At 39.1% G+C, this 24744-nt stretch overlaps 1 protein-coding gene across 1 annotated transcript in view; it reads left to right on the top strand.

Annotated features, from left to right (window-relative positions):
* Positions 1-24516, top strand: part of cpne5b (copine Vb) — a 138627-nt gene extending 114111 nt beyond the window's left edge. The window contains exons 13-21 of the mRNA XM_042496425.1: positions 1274-1327; positions 2087-2148; positions 6262-6308; positions 8154-8335; positions 9688-9815; positions 11138-11240; positions 20756-20813; positions 22486-22559; positions 24281-24516. Of these exons, the coding sequence (XP_042352359.1) occupies positions 1274-1327; positions 2087-2148; positions 6262-6308; positions 8154-8335; positions 9688-9815; positions 11138-11240; positions 20756-20813; positions 22486-22559; positions 24281-24475 (903 nt within the window). The 3' untranslated portion in view covers positions 24476-24516. The remainder of the gene's footprint in view (positions 1-1273; positions 1328-2086; positions 2149-6261; positions 6309-8153; positions 8336-9687; positions 9816-11137; positions 11241-20755; positions 20814-22485; positions 22560-24280) is intronic.
* The last annotated feature ends 228 nt before the right edge of the window (positions 24517-24744 follow it).

Raw genomic sequence — 24744 nt, 5'->3', positions numbered from 1 at the left:
GCCCTAATTTAAATGACAATTAACTTTTGAAAGTCAAAATCTTCTCACCACAAAGGAGGACATGTCAATACCTAGAGGCTTCTGTGGTTTGGTGGCCCCCAGTCGAAGGACAAATACCTGTCTTTCGGATGTCAGCTCCATTATACGCTATACTTGATTCCTCTCTACCTCCCAGTGAGACTGAAAGGCCCTTTAGTTTTTGCATCAGCAGATTGTTCAGTGTGTCAGACAAATTGCCATCCCTCCATGTTAAATTAGGGGCTGTCACTTTCATGCCTAGCAGCCATAGAGGATCGAGGTAATGAGCTGAGACGTCTTTGGTCTCTGGACTGACATTTCTCTCTTGTTCTGGAGCCGGTAGGATACCGTTACAGTAAATGTTAAGTCCCACAGCTTAAGCCTGTTGCATCCATGGATTCTTTGTAGCCAGAGTTTGTGTTTGAATATCAAAACCTGTCCTCTGTAATAGTGCGACTGACATGTATAAAATACTCAAGATTAAGTGTTTCTATATCAGCTGTTTACTTGAGCTTCCTTAATACACATCCCTTTCTTCACGCACTTTCTATCCTTTCTCACCGTCCTTAATTTCCTCTCTTCACTTTGATGGTCAAACTGCACGCATCTATGTGAAGATGTGTACTTCTCCTCCCTCGTCCTTCTAAAACTACGGGGTGTGTGTAAAAGAAGATGAGATAATGGAAATTCTAGGGGTGTGTTTGATGGGGATAAAACAACATGATTGGATGCCAAATCTAGCAAACAAGAAATTATATGGGACTTTTATAATTATACGATAGTAATGCAATATTTCGGTTGGATGGCTTAAAGATTGACTGTCTCAGAATATGAATAAAATGTTTGCAGCTTAACAGCCTAGCGTAGGAAAATCAATTTTCATTTTAAGGTGTAATTTTCAAATTGTTTTTGCACCTGCCTTTTTAATAATAGGTTAAGTTATATTTAATGATATTTTTCTTAATTACTGTAAGATTTTTGTTACCTATTCTGGTTGTTTAAAACCATAATTTAAATCTTGTATTTTTCCATGCACATACAGTAATTTGTATTTTATATAAAAATATAAAATATGTGTGTACATGTATGTGAATAGTGGATGTTTTTCTGTTTGAAAATGTGTTTTTACATCATGTATTATTATTTTTCACACAGTGCATTCTAAGGCAGGTTTTTGGTTTTCTGTTTTTTGGGGGGGTTTTGGCTAATTTGTGTCCAGAATATTTTCATTTAACTCATACCTCCTGTTTTTCAGGTGATTAACACCAAGAAGAAAATGAAGAAAAAGAAATATGTCAACTCTGGGACAGTGAGTATGACTCCAGCTTTATACCAGGACTGGCACTGTGCCTCTTCTTTTTTCTGCTTGACACCTACTTCTCCTCTGTTCAATAATTCCCTCTTTAATTATCATGCGTGTCGGCTCCTTGGAGCAAGGATGCCAATCTGTGCTATATTGTGAAAAAAGCAAGTAGATATCCTCATTAATTCTTGTATTACACCCCCAATAATAGAGAAAGACGTTTTACCAAGACATTTGGTAAAAAGCAAAGTGACAATATCCAAAGATTCAGTTGGAGTTTTTAAATTCAGCTCAAGCAAAAGAACGTAATACTTATAGCTTAATAGTAATAGCTACATGTACACACATTTCCTTTACAAACATATATATGACACTGTACGTGATTATGCAAGACGTACTCTGGGCAGCACTTGCAGTACGTGGGACAAAATGAAAGATGAAGGCACTGAACTTGAAGGGCATACGATCTGCAAGATCAGAGTGGGCGACACCAACAACCAATTGAGACACCAATTTTCACACAACTTACCCAGCAGTGTGGGCATGTGCATGTAATGCATACAAATGCATCTCATCCTCTCTTCAAACTTGTCCTCTGGCAATGTAAATGACTCAGACATCAGAAACCAGCCGGCTCACATCTTTTACTAAAGTGAGAGTCAAGTGCTGAACCCTGTCAAGATGTGCTGGGGTTTTTTGTATTTAGAAGAGAAAGATCATTACCGCCATTTTTAATGAAATGTTTCTCCTTGTCTTTAATTCCAGGTGACCCTGCTCTCATTCTCAGTGGAGTCAGAGTTCACGTTCTTAGATTACATCAAAGGAGGGTAAGTGGGAATGACTGTCTGCATGCTTAAAGAAACAGATTCACCAGGTCAATACAAATATCCAATGATTTTTTTTTCTATATAAAGTTTGAACAGAGTTTAGCAGGACATTCAGTGTGACAGCTGCATTCACATAATATAGTCAACAAGCTTACAGCAGATTGGACATGTGCATCAACTTGCCAAGACAACAAAGCCAGACACTGTGTTGTATTAAGTTATATATATTAGTGATAAGCTGTAAATTAATCAATTCTAAACAGAAGAGAGATGATAAAGCTATCTCAGAGCCTTAATGTGCAGAGTCTCTCTCCCTGCACACTGCTGCCTGCATGTTCACAGCCCTGTACCAAAGAGTAACCTGAAAGTGAAGAGCACTCACTCCGCATCAAGGTCTGAGGACCAAAACGTTAACTGAGAGGTCCCCACATTATGATTTAAATCTCTGAGTTTCCAGGGGTAGCCCTAATATTTAAAGTAATTAGACTTTAAACAGTTAAGCAGTAATACATTGTTCAATGTCAAGTTTAAATTTCCCTTTGCAATTAAAAACAGACGTTCTTTAACACTGTTGACTTTCATTTTGTGGCTCTTTTTTTAATTTTTTTTTTTTTTTTTTAATCAGTTCAGGCAACATGTTTGTACCAGTATTAAAAAACAAACAAACAAATGATACCCATTAATGCGTTTCTCATAAAAAAGTGACTCCTTTTACATAAGTAACATAGTCAATTGATTGCTTTCGGCAGCTTTGGAGGGCAATTCTGATTAACTATTGATAATGATAACCAAAATTGCTATACTAAATAAGAATGAAGGTGTAAAAAAAATTCTATAAAGTATTATTGACACATGCAAACTAATATATAAAGTTGTCTTTATAGTAAATTACTTATAATGGGAAGTATAAAATAGATTTGTAGAGTCCTCATGAAAAGTGTATTAAAATATTTGACTTATATACTGACTTCACAGTGGGTCTCAACCCTTCGACCTCAATTTAACTTTAGAGCTGGAGGTTGACGTGTGAATATCAAGTATGTCTCAGGTGAAGTGAGCCTTTCGGGCAGGTTGGGCTGTGCTTTGATCTCCACTGTCCCATCACAGCGGGGAGGCTGTCATGGGTTTTATGGGCTGTGGCAGAGCTGACAAGTGTGACAGATTCCACTGACAGTTCCTGGCTTTGGCTGATCTATGATACAATAACCTTAAGGTTTAGTGGCCCCACTTCAAAAATATCTTCCCCATCAGTCTGCCCCCAAACATTACTGAATGACATGTTCGAGAGTTGGTACTTGCAAATGTGGAGCCTCTTGCTCTTCAGAGAAAGGGTGGAAGTTAGGAAAGTATGTCACTTAAACTGTCTAAGCTCTTTCCGGCATGAAAAATGGAGAAACACCAGCTGTTAAAGCACTTTTCTGCAGTTGACGTTACACCTTTCACCACGATGCAAACTGAACTCTGGCAGCTTTTATGTCTCACTTGGAAACCACCATAATCATAAAAAGATGAGAATAATTTGGCTATTTAAATAAAGCGTAGACTAAGGTGAAATTAAATGTCGCCAGACTGTTGATTTTTCCCCTCTCTCCAAGGGTGTAGCACCAGGACAGTTCAGTGCTAAGGAATGGGAGGACAAAATATGCTTGGACTATAATGATAGAGGTCATCTCTCTTGACTGATTATGGTTCACTGCACTCATATCAGGTTAATAATTTGAACAACATTAGCTTTTACCAGCCTGGAATTTGAATTAGGATGACAAAATGTTGTAAAAAGAGAAAAACAGGAATAGCTGAGCTATGAGAGTTGGTTTTAAAGGAATGTTCCGAGTTCCCATAGTCATGAAAACCTGGAAAAGTCATGGGACTCCCCCTCTTTTCCAGGCTTTTAAAGTCCTTTTTGAAGTTTTGTAAAAGTCATGGAATTTTGTTGTGTGCAATGAAATGAATTGTTGTAGTCAATTTCCACGGATAACTTTCAACATAATGTTACATAACAGCAAATTATTTTCTGTAGCGTTTGGTGTCTATGCGTGACTTTTTATTTGCCATCACAAACATTTCTTTATTTATTACCTGGAATTATGTTTGAATCAAATTTGAAATCTGATATGTGTGGATAATACTGGCTAAGTGGGGCAAGAAAAATAAGGTCATGACAGTGTGATTTATTATGTAAGGTCATGAATCCCACAGTTTCAATACATATGCTCCACTAACAGGTTTAAACAGTGCTACATTTTGGTAATTGAGCAGTTGTGGTGGTACGAACGTATGGCAAATTGTTGGGTTTTTTTTGTTTGTTTTTACAAATAAATTCATGGAACTGTCAGCTCCCCACTTTGGGGATCTACTTATTGGTGTCTGCAGACGGCCAATCATAATAATAACAATAATCATTATTATTATTTTTATTATAATTAGAGAGCACTTTTTATAGTACTTAAAGATTGTTTACATAAATTAAAAAGATCATAAAAAGAGCATACACTTAAATTTATATAACACGTGACATTATTTACACATTAAAAGCATTTAATTTGTGCATGTAATTGACATCTGGAGTAAAGTGTATTGTACAGTTTTGTTTGTGTTATGCATTGTGAATGGTCAGGGAAGTTTGCCCTTGAAAAGTCATGGAAATGTTCGGAAATTTTGTCAGTGCAAATGTGTGGAAACCCTGAATGTCATAAAAAGTACAGCAAAAGTCGATAGTTTGCCAACAGAGAAAAGCAAAGTAACTGTTGCTTTGGTTGTGTTAGAAAAACAGCAGGAAATAAGGAAAAAATGAGATGGTAGGAAAGAAAGACAAGAGTTAAAATACTTCATAACAAAACCCCAGTGTCATTTTGAAGTGTCAAGGAGGCTCATTTTACAAGAGTTCAACAGAGTGACAAGAGTCTGCAAAAGCTGTCTGAGCTAAATGTCAGTATAAAAAAAGAAGCTCAATGGCTCACACATACTCGAACACATACACAGAGTGGTCTGGGGATCCACACCTAAAATTTTTCTATTAAGAAAAATAAAAGGGGAACCACAGTGAAAGGTGCAGACGTACGGTATGCAGACATGCCTTCCAATGCACGGCAACGCATTCATGACTTGATATAATCAAGTTTAATTAATGCTAAGGTTACCAGGGTCAGGCTGTGGCATATTCACCGTCCCTGGCCCAAACTGAAAGGTTAATGTGAATCTTTAACGCATACATTTTATTATCGTTCTTTCGCCTTGCTCCCTGGTGGCTCTCACAGATAATGAGAGACTGTCGTTCGGGCCCCCAAAGGCCTCGTCTCATTGTCGTAAATTAGCGAGAAGAGACGAGAGCCTCATCAGCAGGGAAAATTGGATTATGATTTGCTCTTAAGTGCTCTATCAATTGCTTGTTACCCAGCTAAGCGTCTCAAGGGCTCCTCTGCACCTCTTGTGATGCCTTGTCGCGGAGGTGAGAGTCAGATAGATGTGCTTTAATGTCGATGAAAACAAAAAACAAAATTAGCAATTAAATATCTACCTTTTTTTATCATTTATTTTTTATTACAACATAAACATGTAATCAAAGTCATATGATTGCTGGGTTCATTTGACCTTTTAACCCTAACTCCCCAACACCCCCAAACCCCACACCCCTCCCCCTCCACCAAACCCACATAAGAGTAATATCTACATGGACAGGGTATTCTTATTTAGATAGAAGATCTTTCAAATTTGATATCAAATTTGTCCACATTGAAATTGTTATTGGATGTGCATCATTAACTCTTGCCGATGACAGTTCCAGGTATGAAATGTCCAAAAGACTCCGAAGCCAGTGAGTGCTTGACAAATCACGAGGAGGTTTCCTACGCTGAACAAATGTCGACCTTTTGGAATCTATGTCATCATAAAAAAAATTGCTATGTATTGTGTATGATGATCCTTCATTTTGGATATCTTTCTCTTGCAGAAATTGTGTGTGTGTGTGTGTGTGTGTGTGTGTGTGTGTGTGTGTGTGTGGGTGGGTGGCTGTGAGAGCACTGGAATTTAATGGGGCCTGGCTTGTTGTTATTGCCGGCTGGTCTCTGTCATGATGTTTTTTTCCTCATGTCCTCCTCTCCACTCCCCTTCTAGGACGCAGATCAATTTCACTGTGGCCATCGATTTCACAGCATCTAATGGTGAGTGATACTAACAGCAAAGTGTGTGTGTGGAGGGGCGGGCAAGAATAGATAGTAGTGCTCTTTGACTGTGGCATGTCCGATTTCAGAATCAATCACACAGACAGACAGGCAGACGGTGCGGGCGCACATACTGTACACACATTGTCACTTTAAGTGATAGTCTTGCCTGGATATCTTGTCCTCCTAAATGCTCTGTCAATACACTCTACATAAAGGTTACAGAAGGCATTTTAGCAAAACGAAAAAAAAGCAGATAGGGTAGAAAACTCTCAGCTTGACATGAAAGGTCTACACTTAAGTCTAATTACACTATTTATGCCATTAATAATGCCTGAACACACGCTCCCAAAGATTTATCCGCAAGGAAGAGCTCTTCAGGGTGAATCACAGTTATTAGAGGAAAATTTGAATTTACCATTTTCTAATTGATTGTTGCTGAAGTCATCCCCTGGAACAACAATAATAACAGCTTGGCAACCATAACTCGGCACAGCAAGTCTGTCAAGCTTTGTATTTTTTTACAATGAGTCAGTAGTAAGAGAAAAAAATATGTACTTAAAGAGTAAGTAGTGTCCCTATGTACACAAAAATTTAAATGTAACACTTTTGTTTTTGCTCCCAGTTTTCATAGGTTTAAGTTAAGGATCTAAGACTTTTTGTGCACAGAAAAAACTCACTTCTTTCATATTTAGGTAATGAATTTGACAAAATCTGTGAGCCCATCCGAATCATTTGATAATGAATATCTGCCGATACCAAGTCATGATCCAATACCTGTATTTGCCTGGATAATACAGCTACACATTGCACACCTCAAGTACTTTTGAGTTATTAAAATGAATCCGGTGTATTTGCTTAACAAGTAATAGAGTGTGTTATAGCTTCACTTTCACAGTCACAAAAAAAAACAGTCACAATTCTGTATATTACAATGTTACAGTAAAACTAAAAGAATTTCCCTAAAAATTAACAACAAAAACTTCAATTCTACTTAAAGTGGTGTAGTAGCTTCAGTTGAACATGAAAAAAAAACAGTTTTTACTTATTGAAGAAGCAGCATTAGAATAAAAACACAAATCATCCTCTCCGTTTACAACACCTGCGTGACAGCAGACATAAAAAAAGGATCGGGCAGGACGCCTTCTCAAATTAACTGATCCTGATCAATTAAGAAAAGCATTTTTTGGGCCCATTATTAAACCTTCCAATCCGATCGGGACATCCCTGCTCCCAACTGTTGAGATTTCCAACCACGATGTTGGTCAAGCTGACATACAATTTATTGTTACACTCTGGACTCACTTGTGTGACATCTTTTGAGCACACAGCCCGACCAGTCAAAGGACAGGATTTCCGCTATCAGACAGCAGGTGCAACTTATCAAAAGCTGAGAACATGTCACCTACAGCCTCACTGGCTGCAATATTTTCTGAAGCACGCGCAGAAAATCTCAGCTGGCTGTTAATAGCAAATGACTTCATGGTGTGTTAGTCCAGAGTGCATATTTGTGAAGGACACAGTTATTGACAAGTTTTTACAAACACTCCATTAATTAATGGAGGTCTTTGATTCTCACAATGGCTTTCCTTCACTGTTTGTTTATGGACTGGCCTTGACTGTGTCACAAACTTCTGAATTTTAAGTCGTGATTCATCATCTCAGAGGACTGAATGTGTCGACCTGACAGGGATCATGTTAATTGTGATCCATGGCTGCAGCAATCAAAATTGTTTTATTTTTAATGTCACCTCATTGCACAAAAACAGCATCTTGCATTCGAGAAGTGACATCATTGACCCTCATTACCCACAATGACCTTGAGTTCGATTGATCGGTTGACAGGTAACCCATCCCAGTCCACCTCGCTGCACTACATGAACCCCTACCAGCTGAACGCCTACGCCATGGCCCTGAAGGCTGTCGGGGAGATCATTCAGGACTACGACAGTGACAAGATGTTCCCCGCTTTGGGCTTTGGAGCCAAACTGCCCCCTGATGGACGGGTGTCGCATGAGTTTCCTCTGGTAAAATCTCCTTATTTCGCCTTTAATTAAGCAGTTGAATTTAGTTTTATCAAGGCTGTTAATGCTTTTTTTAATTTCCAATTCCCAACATCATGCACTAAATCGCCCTTCAAATTCATTGTGTTTATTCTACTTCATGGATTGTGTGCATGACCTGGTAATAGGAACCAAGTTAACCCTCCACATAGAACCCAAGATTAATTTATGATGCAGATCAGCACCATGTGTCAAGCTTTTTGATTAGGCGCCTAAAACTTTTTAATTGTAGAGTTTATTGGGATCATTATGATGCAAGTATATGACGACCATCCCCATGCACAAATACATCTCATAAGTTGCATCAATTTTGGAATTGATAACTTTTGTTTCGCAGCTTTGGCGCTACATTTAAGCATTTTTTACCACTTGAGAGTTGATAAAAATGGTCTCCATAGTTCCTTCAAAAAACCCCATCAACACACCAAGACCGTGAGGAACATCACCAAATATCCTATGTCTTGATTTGATATCAAAAATTTTTGACATTTGGAGATTTCCTTAATAAGTGCATTTTTCAGCGGTCGGATGGTGAGCTATTCTGCTCTGGAAACTGCTGAGAAACCAACTACTGTCATTATACTTATCAAAGCCATATATCCTCCAAATGCTCAAAGTCTCTAGTGAGGCTTAAATCATCTTACTAATAGGTCATTTCATACAGTGATATATGTTTCAAAGAGATGGTCTCACTACAATTAAATGGCTACTTTGAGGGCTATCATCGTAACACATGAATTAAAATGGGCTTATTGCATCCACAAGAGTCTCAGCTTTCCAGTAATAACTGATATAAGCAATTCTGAGACTGTTTGGGGAGCGCAGTACACAGAAATATTCAAATACAATAGGCAAATATAACACATTTACTCTGCATGCAAAAAAAACTGCATGATTTTTGCCCAGAATTGCATAATATTAGCACAAAGTGGGCATGTCTTAAAGGGGAGAATTGTATGTACCCATAGAGCCGTTTTTCAGTCAGTATCTTGAGTTAAGAGGGCAAGGGACCCCTGTGAAATGGCCATGCTGTTTTTCCATCACCAAAATTGAGCCTAACTTTGGAAAATGATCCCCTTTCTTAGAACCCTGCATGGTATGGTTGGTATAACTGGATTCCTGAGGGCATTTAGTTTCATTTCATACCATTATCATTACTCTAGCTTTAACAGGAATGTCGGCTTTGATTGCCAGCTCCCCAGCAGGTCTTAGAGGGTTAATGGCATCTAATGTGCTTTGATAAACATCTGTCTTTGTTTGAAAAATGCATTTACGAAGCCTGTCACATTGATTTTCACCGTTTCTTTCCTATTAAGAATGGAAACATGGAAAATCCGTACTGCAATGGTATTGAAGGCATCTTAGAGGCATATCACCAGAGCCTGAAGACAGTGCAGCTGTATGGGCCGACAAACTTCGCTCCTGTGGTGAACCATGTTGCCAGGTGAGAGAGCAATGCAACTGGTGAATGGCTTTTGCTTCAATTAAAGTGACAAACAAAGCAACAATGACAAGACTACACAAATCTACCCCCCTCCTCCTCCATTTGTCAGGTTTATTATTATACTTTAGAAACAGCAAGAGTCTTGCAACTTTCACTCGTGCTTTCATGAATATGAATTGGTCTAAAGCAGGCAAAGGCAATTTCAAAAGGCACATTTGGATTTCATATCGTGATGGTGTGGACTTTGTCATTTTTGTTGCTATTTTCACATTTTTACATTATTCATATTTCAATTTAAAAACTGAAAAATGTGAAACATGGACAGATTTTCTTACAAGTATCTTTAACAGTGTTTGTATGCAGAGAGCAGGAGGGACTGTTCAATACTGTTTCAACACACCTATTGACATTTTTGTTCTGTTTATTAAGAATTCAGGAAAATAATAAAATTGTGCCACAATGTTTGCAAACAGAATGCCAAGATAATGGTTTTTCTATGAAAATCCAAATTAACCAACATTTTTTATAGATGGCCTCAGTCCGCTTTGATTTCCTGTGCTGCTGCTTTTGTCCTGCCAGACACCACAAGCAGGATGTAACATGCTTGAATATGAATTAAGATCGATGGCCATTAATATACAATGACATATAACATATCATTACACTATGCAAACTGTGACATGATCTGTGAGGATTCTTGTGCCCCGACTCCCACCTCCACCTCTCACTGTCACCACTTCCCTCGTCATCTCATTTGTTGAGCCATATCCAAACAATTCTCCATCTGATTACTCCAATGCTCCACCGTAATTAAAAATGTCATTCTGATAAAAACAGAGTCACACTTTTAAAACTGCGGCAGGGTGCCATAGCTGCAAGAATGCACAGCCAGTATTTAGCATTTCAATAGGTGAAATCAAGAGGGACGATATTTTTAACAATGGTGTTAATCTGTGAAGCAAACAGAGTCAGCCAGCTTTGTTTTAAACTGGATTGTTTGGGATGATTAATCAATGCATATTTACGAGGCATTTTTCTGAGAGTTAACTGAAGTACAGCATAAAACAAAGAGCTTTTTTATTGAATTTGTCTGTGGTGATAAAGCATGATAACACATGTATTGTCATGGATTTATTTTCTACCTCAATGTTTAGATAAATCCATCAATTAATCCTCAAGTCACATTTGTTCTTGTATTAAAGAGATTACACAGCTCATTTCTGTCTGTATCTGTATGTGTGTGTGTGTGTGTGTGTGTGTGTGTGTGTGTGTGTGTGTGTGTGCGTGCGTGCATGCGTGCGTGCGTATGTTTGTGTGTGTAGGTATGCAGCTGCGGTGCAGGACGGCTCTCAGTACTTTGTGCTCCTCATCATCACAGATGGCGTCATTTCTGACATGGCCCAGACCAAAGAAGCCATTGTAAATGTAAGAATGGGAGAGGGGGGAGACACAGAGCTTTACTGCACTATATAAAGCTAGAGATGCAAAGTTTCATCTGATCTAAACTAGAAGGAAGTACCTCTGAAGTTAAAAATGAATTGATGTTTTTGGTTATAGGTTCATTTGCCCTTTTGCCACGAGAGAAGAGAAGATTGATACCACTCTCAGATCTGTAGAATACAAATAAAACCACAGCCAGGTAGCTCACCTCTGTCCAAAGTTCACAAAATCTCTGTAGCCCGTCTGGCTAACCAACACATTCTTATTCCATATTGTCCAATATTGACATTTGGCATCTCTATAGAAACACCCTTTCACGTCTGTAAGTGACACACCGCTGTCTCCTGGGTGAAACACCTTGTAACACATGGCTATGGATGTAAATACTTCATGTGAGTGATGACAGCACGTGACGGTAGGATGTAAGTGACATGCTATTATGTTAATAGAGTTTTTACTTTTGGTGTCACAGCACACAAACAGCGGTGTCCTGGGCAAAAGTCTGAGTTTGTTTGTTCAATCCACCTGCCCACTACGGGTTTCCCACACATTCATTTATTTATAGTAGCCCGTCACAATTAGAAAATCTTAAGCAATGTAATGATTTTATATGTTTGGAGCTGGATTAGGAATTAGGAAAACTATTGGAATATAAAGTATATACCGTCCAGTTATTTATAGCACTTCACTCTTGGAGTGCAGAGTGAAGTGCTATAAATAACTTAAATGCTGATTGTGCTAAATCTAAAAGTCTGCAGCACTTTTCCAGCACTCGTCCATCGATCTGATCACTTCGACAGATCTATCATCTACCCTGCGACTCAAACTGCCGCTGAGGGTTAAAGGAGCTCATGACAAATTTTATCTGTACTGCATTTACAGACCTACAAAAAAGTCTTAAATTTAGATACAGGCTTTCTAGCTATTTATACGATGCCAGTTGTTCTTAGTGTCATACTGCTGTGGATGGGTTTACATTAGAGTTAGCTGAAAGTCCAGTGCATTTCTCAGAGACGCCTTTGATGTCAGCATCTTACACATAGGGGTGTAACAAAGCGTCGGTATTTTGATAACCTGGGAATGAGAACACGCTGCGCAACCTCATGGTGACAACAACGCTTTTAGAAAGTCACTGCTTGTAGACAAAAAAATAGTCCAGCAGATAATCCACCCTGAAACTCAACTTGTTTTTCTCCTTCAGTTGTTGTACAGATTAAACAAAAGAGATGTAACTTGTTAATTAGAAATGCTGGCATGGCTGGATTTTGATATATTCAGACAGACCCGGGCTAGCCGTTTCCTAACCCCCTGCTGTCTGTAGCTTCATATTTACTGCACACACATTAGTGGTATATTTCCATCGAACGTTTTAAAAGAAAGCAAAAGTGTATTTTTAAAAAATGTGAAACTTTACCTTTAATCCTTTAATTAATTTTTAGTTGGATAACTGTTTTGTGTATTAAATGTAATGAAATAATGAATAATGACAATCACAATATTGTTCTCTAACTGCAAGATGAATATATAAACAGTTTACCTGACAGCTATACCAAAGTAGCTCAACACATTTTTGGTCTTGCTGTGAATGAATCGTATCCTGTCCTTAAGGTACCAATGTGTTCCCTTTTTCTGAGAAAAAAAGAAAAAAAGAAGCATTACTGCCTTGCAGTTACATGCTTCCACACACCAGTCAAGTTGCACATGCAGTTTACATATGACCAATTGTCACCTCCTCTGTTCCCAAGTTATAACGTCGGGCCAGAAAAGCATTTTTTTGCAGAACATTAAAACATTATGATGTCACAGTAGAACTGACCTTTGGCCTTTTGGATATATGTAATCACTTCTTCATTTTATCCTGTTAGACATTTGTGTAAAGTGATGTCATATTTACATATGCATTCTTGAGTTATGGCCAAAAACATGCTTTGTGAGGTCACAGGGACCTGACGTTCAACCAACAAATTCTGATCAGTTCATTTTTGAATCCAAGTCGACATTTGTGCCAATGTGTTCTTGAGACATTGCGTCCAAAGAATGAGGCAGACAAGGTCACAGTAGTGAACATATTAATGACATACAGTACTTGAAATAATGTACCTGCCTTTGTCAATAAAAACACATCATTGTGTTTTATTCCTCTGAGCTTTTCCCAAAACCTGCCCTTAATCTTTTTTTTTTCCTTCCAGCTTTAAATAGTAGCTGCCTGGCTTCCTTTCCTCCTCCTCAGCCTCTTCCTATTTTCTCCTCTGCTCCTGCTCCTCCTCCTCCTCCTCGGCTCGCCGCAGGCTCAGAACACCCAGCAGACTGGATTTAAAGGGAATTTGCGACTGTTAGTCAAAACATTAGAACAGCCACACCTTCCTTTTAAGATCTTGCCTGCTGCTCTATCTCACTGCCTCCACTCTGACTGTCTGCTGATGCTTCCACTGCTTCCCCTTTAACTCTCCACGGATCCTGGGCGAGGGAGGACATACTGCTGAGGTTATAAAACTCATACTTATTCATACTGCAAGGCATCTCTGAGAAAGAGTGAAAGGGAAGTGAGAGAACCCCGAATGTCCACTGCTCTCTGTATGTTCAGAATTAACATCTGTGGATTTGCATTTGCAGGTGTTTTTGTGTGCTTTGGCTAATTGTGGACATGTGTCCCCCATGTTTTCAGTATTATGGGCCCATGTGTTGGTACAACATGGTAGGGCTGGGGCGACGTCGACGTAATCGACGTAATCGTTTACATGAATACGTCGATTTACATAACTTGCGTCGACGCGTCGCACCGTTTCACACAGCGCGCGTAATGAGAGCGTGAGCAGCGCCGGGCATGCTGTTTTTTGTTTCGGCACTCGTTTATCAAGTTAGAGCGTGCACACTGCTCGCCCTAACAGCGCTTGTCAGGCGCGTCTGACCTGCGCGTCAGCTGCAGCACATCTAGAGAAACGGTGCCTCGCCGATTTTTTACGCGTGACGCTCGCATTTGTTGACTCTATACCACTTTATACTGCAGTTTAAAGTCTCTCTATGTCTCTCTATTACCTCAACTTCCTTGCTTCCCTTTCAAAACAAAAGCCCTCTGACTGAGTGTCTGGACAGTATGCCATCAGTTGTTGATACAATGCATTTTATTTTGAAACATTTACAGGCTGGGGTCGTCAGCTGTGCAGGAGCTTGTATAACTTCATAAATGAGTGGAATATGTGCTTATATATGAAAATACAGCACTCATATCAGCAGGCAGCGGTATGCCTTAAGGCCCAGTTAAGGCTGGACTATTTTGATGCAGGAAGAATGTACTAGTTATAATTATTTCTGTTAGAGAAAAGTTAGTGTTATTAAAATTGCACTAATATTACTGTAAGATGCTTTGTTGGACTGCTACGTTTGAGGTTTATTACTGTAACAAAGAGCAACTGTTTTGTTAAGTGCATTGAATTTTATATTGTTTTATTCATTTTGCTGTTGGATTGCTAAATGTAGATTGCACTACATTCCTGTTACTTGAGTGGAACAAGCTCTTTTGGAGGGACTTATACCTATATTTTTAGACTAGATTACCAGTTAAGACTGGGCTATTTTTGTTGGGGAATAATGCCCTGCAGTGTATGACAAGTTTTATATTGTTATTTTTCAGTAAATTCGTTGTTATATTTATTGAGTAATAAAAAATAATAGTTAGATCAATATAAAAAATAATTGTTAGGTGCAGCCTACAACACGGGGTGTATCAGTCACAACAGAAGCTGCTATAGTACAGAAACTCACCCGTCAATCACTCAGCATTCCCCTCCTCTGCTCACGGCTCCGCTCCCTCTGCTGCCTCCTTCTCCTCTTCTCTCTCGAGCCCTCCTCACATATACAAAGACTTTTGTTGTGTCTCTCCATCTCTCACCTCTCAGAGATCTGAATCTCTTCATCTGCTCTCTCCGTACTTCTGTCACCACATTCAGTCTATAACCCCTTTGCTGCCTCTGATTTTTTTCTTTTCATATCTTCTACTTGTTATCTGTCAGTGTTTTGTGCTTCATCTCTTTATCAGTGCCGGAGCCCACCAAAAGTACTTCACTTCATAATCAATTTTACCTATGTTCCCTCGACACAGAACTTTTTTTGTGTAAGAGGTAACGGGATACCTGGTGATGTGAAACCAAGGAAAAAAAAACATCTTATATTCAGAGCAGCAAACAAGAACTGTAGAGACCTCTCCATGACTCAAACAGGTTACAGTCCATTGATCTATATTAACTACTCAGTATGCTCAAAAGGGAGTCTTCCAGGATCCAAATGTCAGTGTTAATAGATATTAGGTATACCATGATCCTGTCATTATTCTACATTTTTACTTTTTCCCCAGGTAATAAACAAATAAAGCATATCATACAATAATTTACTAGTTGCAAAGCCCTTCCCACTTAGCTACGGCACACGTGAGAATTATTGAATTCAGACAGTGGAAGAAAAAAACTGCTTTTCATTTTTAACCAGCAACTGTCAATTTTGCAAGCTGAAATGACTGTCAGCAGATTTTATCAGTTGTCGTAGCAGGCTAATTAGGGTAACTTTAGCTCCATACATTGGTTGAAAAAACTATCAACTGAATTTTTAATGTTTCTGGTCCCATTTTGCAAGCATTTATGGAGACAGCGCTACAAATATTATAACTAGAAGCACCAGTGTGACTTGCAAATATGCCCCCCGTATTTGTTCTCAACATTGTAAATCATTTAAAACACTAAAAGGGAGTGAGAAGTAGACTTGGTGGGGTTGTAATATTTCATACTTTGCCCCACTAAAATTGAGGGAATTTCATCAATATTTGATTTTGGGTTGCTGGGGAAAAAAACTAAAAATCAATAATGAACTGTATCAATTTGAAAAAAAATGCCAAAATTTGAAGTGCTACATTTTTAAAGACTTGAGGGGTAAAGTTAATTCATGGTGCCAAAAATACAAAAAACTTCAGAGCTAACTATTAAAGAGTTATTTATCAGTAATAAAGTTAAGATGGAATATGAATGCGTGGTGTTGTATGTCGATAGGTGATAGGTAGGTAGATAGATAGGTCGAGGTGCTTCTATATTTTGTGCTGGTACTAAAATTCTCAGTCGGGAGAACCAGTGTCACAAACGGAAAAAGTTAGTCTGGAGCCCTCAGCTGACTTGTTTTAAAACAACTGTTAAAGTGTTTTTTTTTGATGCACTTGTTAGCTACATAACATTGTGACAAAACACTAAGGCCAAAGTTGCATTAATCATAAATGAACTGCATTTAAAACATTCACCACATCTTTTCACACACTACATTATTGTTTATTGTTTTCACAGATATTTGCCAAAATGAACAAGGTTAGGCTCCACTAATGAAGGGCCCTCTGGACATGTGTGTGCCAAAACACAGCACCTTAATTGGTAATTTCTGTTTAACGAAGGTCCTTTCCTTCACCAAAATGTTTTTTTTTTTCTTTGTTATCCAGTTAATAAGCAGGATATCTAACATTTTCCGTTATATTAATAACAAATTACAAGTGCTGCCTTGGCAGTGTTGTGCTTTGTGAGTGCAAGAGTGTGATTACAATGTTCAAGACTAAAGTTATTGAAGTGAAGTCACTAAAGCAGTGTAATTAAATAAGCTTTGAAATTTGGATTGTCATGGACAAATTCAATCTATGTCTGGATAGTGAGTGACAGCATTAACAAGTGCTCTGAAACATCAAAAGCTTTAAGTTTCATTAAAGCCTTGGCTCCCACACCTTCTTAAACATCAAATTCAAGGACTTTCCAGGCCCTGTGTTCATCAAATTCAAGGATCCAACAATGCATAGTTTGAAACTTGAATGAAGGTTATTTATTGTTCCGACATTAAGAATTTTTATTATGAGAAACAACAAGCAGACTTTACAGAAACTCACAGACAACAATAAAGAAATGAGACAGACTTGAATGTTTGAACAATTGTCAATCGTGCCGTTATAATGAAGGCACACTATGAAGTCTCTAACTCTTCTCTAACACAGTACAGCAAATAGAGTATATCGTGTAAGTTGAGCGATAGAGACAGAGAATTTCAATTCTTGCTCAACAATTTTAGCACTTTCTAGACCAATGTTTATTCATGTCTTTCGTCAAAGACTTTCAAGGTCTTGTTTTGGAGCATTGAGGTCTTACTGTGAAATATTTGCTGTCAATCACAGCTTTAAAGGCAGAATTTTCAACATGTTTTCAGTCATTGCTGCTAAAATTAGGTGACAATCAGCCACTTTGTCAGCTTGCAGGTCCCAGTAACACATTTTACATAACAGTCAGAGAAATGAATACTAGCTGGCTAAGCTGTTGCTTGCAGTTTTACAAGTTGGTTATAGATTTGTGATATTCAAGTTTCCTTTGGCATATCTGGCACTTGGCTTTTTGGGGTCATTTGTAAATTTCTAAACTATTTTAGAGGCTTGACTGTTTTCAACATCTTGCTAGCAGGTCACAAATGTCAGGTTCACAAATCTCAGCCTATCACAAGTTTTAATGTCCTTGTCTGAGAATAACTGACAAATAATGTTAAAGCATAATGATTTATGTTGGATTACTGATTCTTCATTTATGGGCTATTTGGGTTATTCGTGGTAAAGAAAAATGGAGCATTCAAATACTGATTTGAACGATTACCATGGCAACGGTCGCAGCTTAGAGGCATTTGGTATAATGGTTTGTGCTCCTCTTAATGTAGTTCATATCTCCACTCAGCTGGTTTTTAAGTGTCCTCAATCTGCTGCCTCAAGCTTTTCTCTGAGCCAAGCTCTGAGACAGCCAATGAGAGATGGTCCAGTGACTCAGGTGACCCCTGTGCTGACACGACAGTCACCTCCAAACGTTTATCCATCAACCTGTTCGTGCATGTATGTGCATGGCCACACATGGAAAAGCACACACCCTTTAAAGCACGCACATGCAAGACGTGAACTCTAGCAGCACGTGCAGAGTGCGTTGTTGGAGTAATGAGTGCTGATTGATGCTTTGTTTTGTTGTCTCATTAGACCGGATCTCTGCTGCCAGTCACAGTGACAGGAGAACGGCAAAAGTGGGGCACAGTGGATTGCCAGGTTATTTTTGGTGGCATTTGATGTGTGCGTATGTATCTGCAAGTGCGAGTGTTTGTGTGTGTGTGTGCGTGGGTGGACAGGCACTGACAGGAGTTGTGCTGAACACTGATAATCGTGCTGATGTGCTGTGACTGAGGTGGTGTCGACAGAAACTGCTCTCACCCCCGTGGCAAAAGACGCTGCCTGATTTTCCACAGCACATTTGTCTCGTGCCAGAGATAAAACTGCAATTGTTAGAGCTACTTTGTGAAAATACAGGGCCGCAGAAAAAAAAAAACTCTTTACACATAATAGCAGCTTTTGTATTAAGCATTTGTGTTGCAGTTTGTGGAAATTACAACCGGAACTAACATTGCCTGTCAGAGTGCAATACAGTCACTGGTACTCATCTCTTTACTTGCATTTACAAACTATCAAATCTTAAATATTTTATTTATAATGATATTTCACAGAGAATGAAAGAAGCTGTTCAGGTTGCCTGGAGTAAATTATAAAAAAATAATGCAACATATAATGTGTCAGCAGTTGTGAGTGGTGTAAGTATATCGACATTGACATTTTGGACAATTCTATGCTTCCAACTTTGTAGGAACAGTTTGGGGAAGGCCCTTTTCTGTTCCAGCATGACTGTGCCCCAGTGATGAGAGTGGTGTGGAAGAACATGACGGGCCTGCACAGAGCCCTAACCTCAACCCTACTGAACACCTTTGGGATGAACTAGAATGGAGATTGCGAGCCAGGTCCTCTCGTCCCACATCAGTGTCTGACCTCACAAATGCTCTTCTGGATGAATGGGCAAAAATTCCCACAAACACACTCCAAAATCTTGTAGAAAGCCTTCCCAGAGCAGTGGAAGCTGCTTTAACTGCAAAGGGAGGACCAATTTAATATTAATGCCTATGGATTTAGCATAGGGATGTCATAAAAGCTCCTGTAGGTGTAATGTGTAGGTGGCCCAATACTTTTATCCATATGGTGTATCTTTGGTTTAAATGATTTTCAATTTTGATTTTGCTCTTGTTTGGAGACAGTAAACCACAAAAAGGCTATGTTGACACTGTAAACCTAAATGCTAGATTGGGATTAATTGCCCAGATCAGATATTTTTTTGTGTGGCTGTTATTTCAGATTCCAGCACGCAGTCCTGAACTGACAACACTGTCGTATGGAAGTAAACATGGAGGCCATTAAGGTTATCTTTTTATATATACATTGATGTGTAGTGGAAGCCAGTAAATACGTAAGGTAGACGATAAAAGGAAGAGAAGGAGCAGAAAGAGAGCCACATTTTTAAAATATGTGGCTGTTTCTTTTGTATGGAGGTGTGAATGCAGAGGTGGAGAAAGGAGAGGTGGCATCATGATGTGAATGACTTCACTGACACAGATTTTATCAAAACTTTCAGGATGTTAAGGGCTTTACCACATCTGTCAGGGCCTCTCCACAAGACTTTATCGGCAAGACACTGTGATTTAAAATTCACATGAATTGCACAGATCTGAGTCAGAAATAAGCAAAAAAACAAAAATCCTATTTCAGCCACGTGTGCCTGCTGTTTGAATGTAGCCTTACAGCAGTGTTATCTGACTTGTGGTGTGACTTGAGGTGTGGCTTGGGAGTGGCTGGGAGGGTGACTGGGGATGGTCGCTGTACTGACTGAAGCAGGCACCTCCTCCTCTCCCTCCTCTCCCAGCTCACAGATACCACCATGATACACCATATAAGACCTTATCAAAATGTCTACCAATATTATTGCATTTCTCCAAATGTTTTTTTTAGTTTTAACTACCATCTTAGTGTGTATAATGTCCAAACTTTTTGCAGGCCACCATTTTGCCAATCCAAGCTGGTAATTCTGGCGATAAACTAGACTTTATTTCAGCTACGAAAACAGCTGATACTGCTGACCTGTTGGCCCAGTATCTCAGGGGATGCCGTTAGTGTTGTCGATTTAATCTTCACTTCCCAGCCTGATAACCAGCATTCACTGGGCAAATACAGTGTGTGTCATCCCAAGATAAGAGCTGGGGAGCATTTATACGACAGAAAATTGGATTCAGGGACATAAAACATCTGGGATGAGGAAAGCAGAGAGGGAAACAAGTTTCTGCTGAAGCATCTCCGTGTTCGCTGTCTTTCTTTGACTCTAATTTGCTCTTTTTTTTCTCTCTGGGGACTACTTGTGTTAGTTAAAGGTCACACAGCTAGTTAAAGAGTGATATAGAACATCAGTGCAGCTGTAACCGACGTGGGTGAGCATGTAGCGGCTATGACGTCTGATTTACAGTAATGAGCTTTTCAGGTCACTGGTGATGTGGACAAGCTTCTCTCTTTCTTCAAATAGAGGAAATGGGAATATGATTGTTCAGAAAAAAAACTTTTTTTCACTTTCTCCCTCATGATTCCTCTACAGGGTGCCAAGCTTCCCATGTCCATCATCATAGTTGGAGTGGGTCAGGCTGAGTTTGACGGTAAGGTGACTTCAACTGTTTATACGCTGCTTGAACAAAACTATTAAATATTCCAGTAATTTTACTATGGTAGGCATACACAGGATGTCAAAGTAGGGCTCGGGAATATATCTTAAAAATGATATTGCAAAATTTGTAGGCTTTATCGCGATATATAATGTACATCTAGTGCAGACTACTAAAATATTATGTGAACTACAGTTACAATTAAGTTGAATAAAGTAGCAACTTATTACATACAGTCGAATACATTTAAATATTGTTATACTAAAGTTGAATAATGCACTGCTATAATAAAGTTAAATAAAGTATAGTTATAATAAAGTTAAATAAAGAACTGTCAAAATACATTTAAAGTACTGCTATAATAATTTTTTTTAAATAAACTTTTATAATAAAGTTAAATAACATACTGTTATGAGAGTTTTAAAAAAATACTGTTAGCATAAAGTCAAATAAAAAATTGTAATACTTAAATTAATCAAAGGGGAAACAATGGTGCTTTTATTTTGAAAAACACTGCTAATCTCAAGCCTAAAGCGTTAGTGATTGTACCCTGACCTTGAAGCTGCCAGTCAACAGCAGTTGTTAGCAGTTAGCAGAAAGTATAACTATTACCGGGATGTTTCTAAATGTGAGTATTAATGCACTGTGAGCTGGAAACAAAGTTATAGCTCTCTAGTTCATATAGTAATATTTGCAAATCTCCCTGGTGCTTCATGGTGGCATAATGCGACAAAACAGTAGCGTTCTCGAGCCCTGCAGATACCAAAACACAAGCTTCGAGCTCTCATACTATCTCCGAAAAGAGAGTGGGCTGGATGGTTGGAGGAGTGGGTGTGCCGTTTCATGCTTGGGAGTCTTTTTTCTGTGTGTGTGTGTGTGTGTGTGTGTGTGTGTGTGTGTGTGTGTGTGTGTGTGTGTGTTTGTGAGAGGGAGGGAGCCACAGGAGAGAGGAAAAGAACCGAAAAGCCAAAGCCAGTCTCTTGCCGGCGGCTTGAAAAACATGACATGAAAATTCACACTCGATGCTTGCGACATAGGCATTTTATAAATCCCACGTGGAACAAGCAGTGATACCTTGAGTATATTCAATATATTGCCCACCCTTAAGTCATTATAACAAAAATAACTTACATTCTGACTCTTTTACAATATCTACATTAATCAAGCCAGTTAAACAGATAGAAACATGGGCTAATAATTGACATTTTAATTCATGTGGCTCACGGTCCATTATTGTTACAGCCTGCACTAACCTCTCTGGCACCAATTCAGAGAAACACCCGAGAGAAAATCTCTGTTCCGACTTATTTGAGTCAGTAGAGAAGGGAAGGCGTGGGTGGATGCAGGAAAAACTGTAGAAGAAATGGCTGAGGTTAATTGCTGGCTTTGCAGTGTTTGATACAGATGATTCGAATCTGCATAGAGACTATTATAAAAGACTTATTAGTTGATTAGATATGCAATGGGGTAGATTACACCTGTGCAGCTCAACACCCTCTCTTCTTTACTCATGCTAAAGCAAAAGATATGTAGTATTAATAAGTCCAGCTGTTCATCAGTGGTGTATATAAACCCTGTCTCTGACCTGCAGGCAGCTGTCTCTGCTTAGCTCCCACACTATGTTTGTATGCATTCATGCGTGTGTGTGTGAACTTGTATCTTGCAGCTATGGTGGAGCTGGATGGTGATGACATCAGAATCTCATCCCGAGGGAAACTGGCAGAGAGAGACATCGTTCAGGTGACTGCCCATTACAGAGGTCACAGAAGTTCAGTAATAAAAGGCGTTTTGCACAACTTTTTGCACGGAAATTAAGAAAAACACATTTTTAAAATTGATGTATCAAGAGAACTGGATACAGCATTGGTGGCGGGCACTCATTCATTCTGACGAAAGTTGCTCAGTGAGGCCAGAAGCCAAAAAAGCTCAATTTCAGCAGTATGAAATGACCCGAATCTTCCACATTGCGGAGCCCATACAGCAAGCACGCAAGAGACTTAAAGCGGCCGAGTGGCAAACTTCCAGTTTAGCCCTCCATTGAGTGAAATGAGGCCAAATTATTGAAATCTAGGCTTTCAAAATGTTATCAGACTGAATGGATCAAAACCTGATAGTGGGTAGGTTTAAATGCAAAAAAAAAAAAATCTCCACCGATTTGTAGACATCTCTATTACAATATACGTCTATGGGAAAAAGTCTTTTGGGGCCATATGGCATCATGTGAAGTCCTGTGTAATTCTACTTTTGGACACTATATAAAATTGGCTCCAAAGCCTGGTGCTGTTCCTAGGGGCTTGGTTCTAATAAATGCTTGCTCACTGCTGCTGAACATTTGTGCGGGAAAACATTTTTTGGATGGACTAGATTTCAGTGTTTTTCGGTCTGTGAAAATATGTGTTTGGCCACTGAAATCTTTTGCATACCTCCAGGCCATAGCTAGCTTATTGCCAATTAGGAAGATGTCTCATTAATTTGGTTTCTGCCTTAGTTGGGATATGATGAAGATGCTAATGTACCTGATATGTACTTTCTAATTTCATATGCTGGCCATGGTCTAAAAAAAAACAGAGGCTCATGGCTAATTAATATGTAGAATAATGTCAGCAAACTATGTCCAGATAACAGACAATACTATCTTTCAGCATTTAATAAGCTTACAAGATACAGATCACTATAGGCAACAGTGTTTCCAGTGATTTGCAGTACATACTGTGTCATATTTTTACATTTCTGTTTTACATTCACGCTGGTGCCTCAGTTATGCTGGTACATTAAAATGTCTGTTTCTGACAAAACGCCATCTGTTGGCAGTGGCAACTCTAACAGATTAGGACATCTGTGTGCTTTCTGTACATTCCCATGATGACAAGCAAGCCAAAAAGTTTAATATCGTGTCATTGTAGGAAACCGTATGTGTCTCATTCACAGAACTACAAAGGTGCAATTTTTCTGTTTCTGTAGTGTCAGATCTAAAGAGTTAAGTGAATAGTGGGCAAAGGATCTACATCAGGGTTTAGGTTTCTTACCACCACTGCTGAACATTTTCCTTGGGGAAACCTTGTTGTGTTGTGACAGATAATTCAAAAGATGGACAGTTATTTTATCAAACCCTAGTGAAAAAACATATCTTTTCACTTGGGCTCACTTGATTTCCTCTCACTTCGCAGGGAGCCAGAGCACAGGATTAGTGACAAATCAGCATCTGAAAGCTTGCAAAATCTGGCAAATGTTGACTTACATCGCAGCTTAAACATGAGCCCTCTGGATTTCTCCATTCAGTGCATCACCATGCTCCCAAAACCTACTTGTGTACATTGTCAAAAAGTATTTAGAGCTTTTCATGAATCACTAACGCTGAAGACCAAAATCCCTAGATGGGAGTTTACTAGACAAAGGAAACCATATGTTGTGTTACTACTATATATGAGCATATCAATATTCCACTTTCTTCTCCTCTTCAGTTTGTTCCCTTCAGAGATTATATGGACCGGACAGGCAACCACGTGTTAAGTATGGCTCGGCTCGCAAAAGACGTGCTAGCAGAGATCCCAGACCAGTTCATCTCTTACATGAAGAGCCGGGGGATCAAACCTAACCCGGCGCCACCTCCCTACACACCACCCGGACACACACACCACCACCACACGATGATCTGAAGCCCTCCTCCTGGCTTTTCAGTGAGGATTGGACCTCATGAAGCAGCAGCCACTCAGAGACCAGTGGGAACTCTCTACTTCCTGTTTTTTGGTGCAAACAGGAGCATCAGGAAATGGGTGTTGAATTTTGTGCCGTATCCTCCCTATGACTATTGGAGGAGTACTTTTTTCTTGGTTTGTTTTTCTGTGATATATTCATTTGGATGATTTTTCTTAAAAGAGAGGCTCGAACTTTCCAGGACTCATTGGTGAAAGCCTTTTAAACTGAC

The sequence above is a fragment of the Plectropomus leopardus genome, chromosome 2, assembly GCF_008729295.1.
Source record: "Plectropomus leopardus isolate mb chromosome 2, YSFRI_Pleo_2.0, whole genome shotgun sequence".
Lineage (NCBI taxonomy): Eukaryota > Metazoa > Chordata > Actinopteri > Perciformes > Serranidae > Plectropomus > Plectropomus leopardus.
The sequence above is the reverse complement of the archived record's forward strand: the minus strand, read 5'-3'. Positions and strand labels throughout refer to the sequence as shown.